The 10,279-nt window shown below is 50.8% G+C and overlaps 1 protein-coding gene across 1 annotated transcript; it reads left to right on the top strand.

Moving 5' to 3' along the window:
* Positions 1 to 6,209: 6,209 nt before the first annotated feature.
* Positions 6,210 to 9,879, top strand: LOC138527153 (cysteine-rich, acidic integral membrane protein-like). The gene is made up of 2 exons (XM_069638260.1): positions 6,210 to 7,900; positions 8,010 to 9,879. The coding sequence occupies exons 1-2, from the start codon at positions 6,210 to 6,212 to the stop codon at positions 9,877 to 9,879; spliced, it is 3,561 nt and encodes a 1,186-aa protein (XP_069494361.1).
* Positions 9,880 to 10,279: the final 400 nt, after the last annotated feature.

The following is a 10,279-nucleotide window of genomic DNA, read 5'->3' as shown; positions in this document are numbered from 1 at the left end:
ATGGGTAGTTCCACTGGGGGATGCTGTGCCGAGCTGTTGTAGGTACATGCAAAGGGGGAAGGGTTTGACTCACCTTCAGCCTCCTGGGTGCTAGCGCCCGCCTCCGATTCTCAAACTCCCTCAATTCCCTCCATGTCTATCACAGTGCTACATTTTTCCTCCAATGGTGTCAGGTCCAGTACAGGTAGTGAGCCTCCCCCTGTGGCCCTGTGGTCCTGTCAATGGTGGGACAGGATTCCCCGGACCCGCAGCTCATTCCAACACTTGGAGCAGTCTTCCCCGTCGTGGGGGACGCAGCCGACTGCCGACACCTTCTAGCTCACCGCCTGCCAGATCTGTGTGCAGCGCTGGGAGGATGTCGTCTTCTGCATGGCTCCATATAGCACGGCATGGTGAGCCTCAACCTCATCCACGAGTACTATCAGTTCTGCATCTGTAAACTTGGGTTTTCTCAGACGATCATAGGCTGCCTTGCCCCTTGCCTTCTCCTGAAACATGTTTGATGGTCTGGGAGTGTTGATGGCTGTCAGGGGCTCTGTTTTCGCATGGATTGAGATTTCCAAAATGGCAGCCACAGTGTTTCCCGTTCCGGCGCTGACGTATTTTCCACCGGCGATAATAGCGGGCGCTCAGCGGTCGCGCTATTAGTGCTAGATTTTCAGGATGTAGCCCACTTTCCAGCGCTGTTTCCATCAGGTGCAATTTGCGTTACCGTCAGGCCGTGTGCACGTGCCTGCATACTTGTGATACGGTGCTATTTGCGCCACGGCTCACAGCGGTAACGCTATTTTCGTTCAGCAGGAATAGCACCTGCATAACATCCTACTCGTGATGAGGCCCTTTGTACATATAAAACTCACATTAAAATATGTATATCCATTCTTTATTGCATTTCCTTTCTTTGTTGTCTATGGAAGATGTTTGTGTAAACCATGAAAGGAATACATTATTAGAAAATAAGCTGTTCTATAACAGCACAGTTTGTATTTTTGTGCATTCACAGGTGTTGCGTGTTGGGCAGGGCCCAAGTAACTAAGACTAGCCCAAAAGTATAGTATGCAATCACTGTGGGGAGGCTGGGATGTCTCTACTTGTACTTTTTAAATGTCCATTTTGGGCCCGCTTAACTTTAGCCTTCTGGCTCCATCGAGGAACTGAAGCACAAAAGGAGTGATTACTTCAATGAGCACCCTCCTGACTGCTGAAGTGCTACTGAATACAAACCTTTGGGATGCAAAATCCATGCTTTCTAGCTGTGGTGCTGAGAGTAGAGGAGGCATTTGAAAAATGGCTTTTCATTAATGGATAGTCTTTTTCAGGGGAGTTATGGTTGATGGGGTTTGGGGCATGGTAAAAGACACCAGCTAAAAATATATATGGAATGTTGAGACCTCCAGAGTTCCCGGCTGATCCCTCAGAGAAGGGACAGTGCTGATTTTCCGATCTTTTATTGGCATGTGCATGTTGATTTAACTTATTTGCTTCACTTGTACATCCATTTGGTCCAATGTTTCTAAATGTTAAACCTGTATCCCCTCATCTTTATTACACAAATATCTCTTTTTTTTCAACTCGCTAAGGTTGGGAGGAATATTTCTGCTAAAACAGACAGGCATTTTGGTAAGAAAAATGTTTAGGGTAAAACTCTCAATCTATTGGATAGCCACATTCTTTAGTAACATCTGTCACTTTACTCAATTCAAAGGGACACATTTTGGCAACATGAGAAAGTTGGAGGGCAGGAATTGTAACCTATGTTTCGATATTACAAGCACATCTCTGCCGCAGCCACACTTCCCACTCAGACATCTTACTTGCTTTATAAAATTCCCTACAGGCTGAATACAGTTCTTTGCTGCAGGCACACTACCTCCTGAGGTATTTTACTCCACTTTTGAAACTTCCTGGGATCTCTGCAGCAGTTATTTTATTCCACTTAATGATATTACTTGGATTGGGAATTGGCGCCTGTAACTTTCAGTTTACTCGCTGCGGTCATCAGCAGATCAATAACCCCTACATAAGATACCATTTACCAATAGTGAGTTTGTAAACTATTATTCCAGCTCAATGGTTTTGAACTGCAAAATACAGGGGAGACCAGAGACAGCTCATTTCACATTTAAAATATTCAAAGTTTTGCTTCTGCTTATACCGCCACCAGCAAGCCACCAGATTAAAGTCTGTCTGTCCAGCACATGAATGGTAGAGACTTTGCACTTTTCACCTCTGCTCTGCCTCTCTCAAACAAGTGACAGAAGCATTTGTTTAATGATCCATTTAAAGGATAAATATGACATGCCTGAATGATTCCAGGCGCACAGTCAAAGCAGTACTTACTGTATTTTGTAGCGGAAACTATTCAGCTTTGAGTTAAAATTAATTAACTATTCGGCCGAAGCCGAATATCTAATTTTCAGCCGGAATTTGGCCAAATACTTACTTGAAGCCCAATTTCGGTACACCCCGAACCCTAATACAGAAGACTGGCTAAAGGTAATAACCCTTCTAAGTTTTGCGTTAAAACTGTTGTTTCTCAAAAGAAAATCAAACTGGAAGTTCGAGAAAATTGGGGAAGACTTTATGCAATGGTTGGAAAATAGAATCATGTCTTAACAATACATGGCCTGCGGTGGACAGATTATAGTGTGGGCTTCACAGGTCCAGTGAAGCGAGTTCCTTAATACCATGCCCTGGTGCTGTTACCTGCCAATGAAACCCACACCCAGAGGTATTATTGCTATTAGCACCCCAGGTTTTTAAAATCGGGTGTTGATAGCAATGTTTTTGTTTGAACGGGTCACGCGCTTGCTCTGACCTGTTCGTTCAAACATGCACCCAAGATGGCCGCCGTGGAATGGATCCCCTCTTCCATTTCCATGGTGACCTGGGATGCAGGAAGTGAGTGGAAGCGGTTGGAGGAGGTGGAGGCAAAAAGGGAAGGGGAAGGAAGATGGCGGGGTGCGTGTGAGTAGCTTCCAGCTTGCTCTGAACACAGCCTTGGTTTGTGAGATTCGGCCTGCCAACCCAGAAACCGGATTGGCTGCAGCACAAGATGAGGATGTAGGATCCTACAATCATTTAATTTGTTGTGATGTCTTTATCTCTCTTAATCGGGCCCTTTCAGCATAAGAGGGGTGAATCTTTTCATTTATGTATTACAAAACTATAACATTCTGGAATACCATTTTGAAACACGTGTCCTGTTTTAAAATAACAATAAAACTAGAATACAAAAAAGAGAAATTGAAGGGAAATGGGGTATGCCAGAACTTGATGTGGGATCTTCTAGCTATTGTTGTTGATGCTGCTGCTGCCCTTGTGTTGTTGTTACAGAAAGCTGTTTGCAAAGTCGATATCCTTGTGTTATCATTACAGGAGGCCTTTTGCAATCAGTGTCACTGTCATTGTATCTTCACAGGAGGCCGTGTATGATGTCACTCTGTATTTTCGTTTTGGAAGGTTGTTTTTGATGTAGCTGACCTGCCGTTATTACTTGCTTTTGATGCACTGCCCTTGCGGTGGGCATTTTAGATATAGTCCTTGTATCATCATGACGACAGGCCGTTTGCAATGCTTCTGACCTTGTGTCTTCATTACAGGAAACTATTTTTGATACCTCTGCACTTGCGCTGTCATTATAGGAGATCTGTGCCACAAAAGTAGTGTTACTTATGGGGGCAACTTGCAATTCTGCTGTCCTTGTGCCAGCGTTATTGAAGGCTCTTTTACAATACTGCTATCTGTTGGGTTCTCTTTACCATCGGCCATTTGCAATGTCCACACTCTTATGCCCTCATTAAGGGATGCCATTTTCGATTCTGCCATCCTTCTGTCGTCATTTCAGGAGACAGTTTGCAATGCCAATGTCCTTGTGTTCTCACCATGGGCGGCCATATGCAGTGCCATTGCCCTTGTGTTGTCATTACAGCATGACAGTTGCGCGGCTGCTGCACTTGTGTCACCATTAGGGGACACTGTTGCCGATAACGCAGTCCTTGTCATGGGAAGCAGTTTGCAATGCAGCTGCCTTTTGTGTCATTATGGAAGACTATGATGCTGCTCACCTTGCCATCACTACGGGAGACTGCGATGCTGCTCACCTTGCCATCATTTCGGGAGACTGCAATGCTGCTCACCTTGCCATCACTATGGATGACTGCGATGCTGCTCACCTTGCCATCACTACAGGAGACTGCGATGCTGCTCACCTTGCCATCACTACGGGAGGCTGCGATGCTGCTCACCTTGCCATCATTTCGGGAGACTGCAATGCTGCTCACCTTGCCATCACTATGGATGACTGCGATGCTGCTCACCTTGCCATCAGTACAGGAGACTGCGATGCTGCTCACCTTGCCATCAGTACAGGAGACTGCGATGCTGCTCACCTTGCCATCAGTACAGGAGACTGCGATGCTGCTCACCTTGCCATCAGTACAGGATACTGCGATGCTGCTCACCTTGCCATCACTAAAGGAGACTGTGATGCTGCTCACCTTGCCATCAGTACAGGAAACTCTGATGCTGCTCCCCTTGCCATCAGTACAGGAGACTGTGACGCTGCTCACCTTGCCATCACTAAAGGAGACTATGATGCTGCTCACCTTGCCATCACTACAGGGGACTGCGATGCTGCTCACCTTCCCATCATTTCGGGAGACTGAAATGCTGCTCACCTTCCCATCACTATGGATGACTGTGATACTGCTCACTTTGCCATAACTATGGGCGACTGCGATGCTACTCACCTTGCCATCACTACGGGAGACCGCAATGCTGTTCTCCTTGCCATCACTACAGGAGACTGTGATGCTGCCCCCCTTACCATCAGTACAGGAGACTTTGATGCTGCTCACCTTGCCATCAGTACAGGAGACTACGATGCATGCTGCTCACCTTGCCATCAGTAAAGGAGACTGTGATGCTGCTCCCCTTGCCATCAGTACAGGAGACTGTGACGCTGCTCACCTTGCCATTAATAAAGGAGACTGTGATGCTGCTCACCTTGCCATCAGTACAGGAGACTGTGATGCTGCTCCCCTTGCCATCAGTACAGGAGACTGTGACGCTGCTCACCTTGCCATCACTAAAGGAGACTGCGATGCTGCTCACCTTGCCATCACTACAGGAGACTGTGACGCTGCTCGCCTTGCCATCACTATGGGAGACTGCGATGCTGCTCACCTTGCCATCACTAAAGGAGACTGCAATGCTGCTCACCTTGCCATCACTACAGGAGACTGTGACGCTGCTCGCCTTGCCATCAGTACAGGAGACTGCGATGCTGCTCACCTTGCTATCAGTACAGGAGACTGTGATGCTGCTCACCTTGCCATCATTTCGGGAGACTTCAATGCTGCTCACCTTCCCATCACTATGGATGACTGCGATGTTGCTCACCTTGCCATCACTACAAGAGACTGCAATGCTGCTCACCTTGCCACCACTACAGGAGACTGCCTTGCTGCTCACCTTGCCATCACTACAGGAGACTGCAATGCTGCTCACCTTGCCACCACTACAGGAGACTGATATGCTGCTCACCTTGCCATCACTACGGAAGACTGCAATGCTGTTCTCCTTGCCATCACTACAGGAGACTGTGATGCTGCTCACCTTCCCATCACTACGGGAGACTGGGGTGCTGCTCACCTTGCCATCACTACAAGAGACTGCAATGCTGCTCACCTTACCATCAATATAGGAGACAGTGCGATGCCGCTCACCTTGCCATCACTATAGGAGACTGTGATGCTGCTCACCTTGCCATCACTACAGGAGACTGCGATGCTGCTCACCTTGCCATCACTACAGGAGACTGTGATGCTGCTCACCTTGCCATCACTACAGGAGACTGTGATGCTGCTCACCTTGCCATCACTACAGGAGACTTTGATGCTGCTCACCTTGTTATCAGTACAGGAGACTGCGATGCTGCTCACCTTGCCATCACTACAGGAGACTGCGAATCTGCTCACCTTGCCATCAGTACAGGAGACTGCGATGCTGCTCACCTTGCCATCAGTAGAGGAGAATGCGATGCTGCTCACCTTGCCATCAGTACAGGAGATTGTGACTCTGCTCACCTTGCCATCACTACAGGAGACTGCGATGCTGCTCACCTTCCCATCATTTTGGGAGACTGAAATGCTGCTCAACTTCCCATCACTATGGATGACTGCGATACTGCTCACCTTGCCATAACTATGGGCAACTGCGATGCTACTCACCTTGCCATCACTACGGGAGACCGCAATGCTGTTCTCCTTGCCATCACTACAGGAGACTGTGATGCTGCCCCCCTTGCCATCAGTACAGGAGACTTTGATGCTGCTCACCTTGCCATCAGTACAGGAGACTGCGATGCTGCTCACCTTGCCATCAGTACAGGAGACTGTGATGCTGCTCCCCTTGCCATCAGTACAGGAGACTGTGATGCTGTTCGCCTTGCCATCACTAAAGGAGACTGCGATGCTGCTCACCTTGCCATCACTACAGGAGACTGTGACGCTGCTCGCCTTGCCATCACTACAGGAGACTGCGATGCTGCTCACCTTGCCATCACTACAGGAGACTGTGACGCTGCTCGCCTTGCCATCACTACAGGAGACTGCGATGCTGCTCACCTTGCCATCAGTACAGGAGACTGCGACGCTGCTCACCTTGCCATCACTACAGGAGACTGCGATGCTGCTCACCTTGCCATCACTACAGGAGACTGCGACGCTGCTCACCTTGCCATCAGTACAGGAGACTGCGATGCTGCTCACCTTGCCATCAGTACAGGAGACTGCGATGCTGCTCACCTTGCCATCACTACAGGAGACTGCGATGCTGCTCACCTTGCCATCACTACAGGAGACTGCGATGCTGCTCACCTTGCCATCAGTACAGGAGACTGCGATGCTGCTCACCTTGCCATCACTACAGGAGACTTCGATGCTGCTCACCTTGCCATCAGTACAGGAGACTGTGTCGCTGCTCACCTTGCCATCACTACAGGAGACTGGGCTGCTGCTCACCTTGCCATAACTACAGGAGACTGCGATGCTGCTCACCTTGCCATCAGCACAGGAGACTGGGCTGCTGCTCACCTTGCCATCACTACAGGAGACTGCGATGCTGCTCACCTTGCCATCAGCACAGGATACTGTGCTGCTGCTCACCTTGCCATCACTACAGGAGACCGCGATGCTGCTCACCTTGCCATCAGCACAGGAGACCGGGATGCTGCTCACCTTGCCATCACTACAGGAGACCGCGATGCTGCTCACCTTGCCATCAGTACAGGAGACCGTGATGCTGCTCACCTTGCCATCAGCACAGGAGACCGGGATGCTGCTCACCTTGCCATCACTACAGGAGACCGCAATGCTGCTCACCTTGCCATCAGCACAGGAGACTGGGATGCTGCTCACCTTGCCATCACTCCAGGAGACTGCGATGCTGCTCACCTTGCCATCAGTACAGGAGACTGGGATGCTGCTCACCTTGCCATCAGCACAGGAGACTGGGATGCTGCTCACCTTGCCATCACTACAGGAGACCGCGATGCTGCTCACCTTGCCATCAGCACAGGAGACTGGGATGCTGCTCACCTTGCCATCACTACAGGAGACTGCGATGCTGCTCACCTTGCCATCAGTACAGGAGACTGCGATGCTGCTCACCTTGCCATCAGTACAGGAGACTGCGATGCTGCTCACCTTGCCATCAGCACAGGATACTGTGATGCTGCTCACCTTGCCATTACTACAGGAGACTGCGATGCTGCTCACCTTGCCATCACTACAGGAGGCTGTGATGCTGCTCACCTTGCCATGACTACCGGAGACCGCAATGCTGTTCTCCTTGCCATCACTACAGGAGACTGTGATGCTTCCCCCCCTTGCCATCAGTACAGGAGACTGCGATGCTGCTCACCTTGCCATCACTAAAGGAGACTGCGATGCTGCTCACCTTGCCATCACTACAGGAGGCTGTGATGCTGCTCACCTTGCCATCAGCACAGGAGACTGGGATGCTGCTCACCTTGCCATCACTACAGGAGACTGCGATGCTGCTCACCTTGCCATCACTACAGGAGACTGCGATGCTGCTCACCTTGCCATCAGTACAGGAGACTGCGATGCTGCTCACCTTGCCATCAGCACAGGATACTGTGATGCTGCTCACCTTGCCATTACTACAGGAGACTGTGATGCTGCTCACCTTGCCATCACTACAGGAGACTGCGATGCTGCTCACCTTGCCATCAGTACAGGAGACTGCGATGCTGCTCACCTTGCCATCAGTACAGGAGACTGTGATGCTGCTCCCCTTGCCATCAGTACAGGAGACTGCGATGCTGCTCACCTTGCCATCACTAAAGGAGACTGCGATGCTGCTCACCTTGCCATCACTACAGGAGGCTGTGATGCTGCTCACCTTGCCATCAGCACAGGAGACTGGGATGCTGCTCACCTTACCATCACTACAGGAGACTGTGATGCTGCTCACCTTGCCATCACTACAGGAGACTGCGATGCTGCTCACCTTGCCATCAGTACAGGAGACTGTGATGCTGCTCCCCTTGCCATCAGTACAGGAGACTGTGATGCTGTTCGCCTTGCCATCACTAAAGGAGACTGCGATGCTGCTCACCTTGCCATCACTACAGGAGACTGTGACGCTGCTCGCCTTGCCATCACTACAGGAGACTGCGATGCTGCTCACCTTGCCATCACTACAGGAGACTGTGACGCTGCTCGCCTTGCCATCACTAGAGGAGACTGCGATGCTGCTCACCTTGCCATCAGTACAGGAGACTGCGATGCTGCTCACCTTGCCATCACTACAGGAGACTGCGATGCTGCTCACCTTGCCATCACTACAGGAGACTGTGATGCTGCTCACCTTGCCATCAGTACAGGAGACTGCGATGCTGCTCACCTTGCCATCACTACAGGAGACTGCGATGCTGCTCACCTTGCCATCACTACAGGAGACTGCGATGCTGCTCACCTTGCCATCAGTACAGGAGACTGCGATGCTGCTCACCTTGCCATCACTACAGGAGACTTCGATGCTGCTCACCTTGCCATCAGTACAGGAGACTGTGTCGCTGCTCACCTTGCCATCACTACAGGAGACTGGCTGCTGCTCACCTTGCCATCACTACAGGAGACTGCGATGCTGCTCACCTTGCCATCAGCACAGGAGACTGGGCTGCTGCTCACCTTGCCATCACTACAGGAGACTGCGATGCTGCTCACCTTGCCATCAGCACAGGAGACCGGGATGCTGCTCACCTTGCCATCACTACAGGAGACCGCGATGCTGCTCACCTTGCCATCAGTACAGGAGACTGTGATGCTGCTCACCTTGCCATCAGCACAGGAGACTGGGATGCTGCTCACCTTGCCATCACTACAGGAGACCGCGATGCTGCTCACCTTGCCATCAGCACAGGAGACTGGGATGCTGCCCACCTTGCCATCACTACAGGAGACTGCGATGCTGCTCACCTTGCCATCAGTACAGGAGACTGGGATGCTGCTCACCTTGCCATCAGCACAGGAGACTGGGATGCTGCTCACCTTGCCATCACTACAGGAGACCGCGATGCTGCTCACCTTGCCATCAGCACAGGAGACTGGGATGCTGCTCACCTTGCCATCACTACAGGAGACTGCGATGCTGCTCACCTTGCCATCAGTACAGGAGACTGCGATGCTGCTCACCTTGCCATCAGTACAGGAGACTGCGATGCTGCTCACCTTGCCATCAGCACAGGATACTGTGATGCTGCTCACCTTGCCATTACTACAGGAGACTGCGATGCTGCTCACCTTGCCATCACTACAGGAGGCTGTGATGCTGCTCACCTTGCCATGACTACCGGAGACCGCAATGCTGTTCTCCTTGCCATCACTACAGGAGACTGTGATGCTTCCCCCCCTTGCCATCAGTACAGGAGACTGCGATGCTGCTCACCTTGCCATCACTAAAGGAGACTGCGATGCTGCTCACCTTGCCATCACTACAGGAGGCTGTAATGCTGCTCACCTTGCCATCAGCACTGGAGACTGGGATGCTGCTCACCTTGCCATCACTACAGGAGACTGCGATGCTGCTCACCTTGCCATCACTACAGGAGACTGCGATGCTGCTCACCTTGCCATCAGTACAGGAGACTGCGATGCTGCTCACCTTGCCATCAGCACAGGATACTGTGATGCTGCTCACCTTGCCATTACTACAGGAGACTGTGATGCTGCTCACCTTGCCATCACTA

Source organism: Ambystoma mexicanum, chromosome 14 (genome assembly GCF_040938575.1).
Source record: "Ambystoma mexicanum isolate Mex_15411 chromosome 14, UKY_AmexF1_1, whole genome shotgun sequence".
Taxonomy (NCBI): Eukaryota; Metazoa; Chordata; class Amphibia; order Caudata; family Ambystomatidae; genus Ambystoma; species Ambystoma mexicanum.
This window is presented reverse-complemented; position numbering and strand designations above follow the sequence as displayed.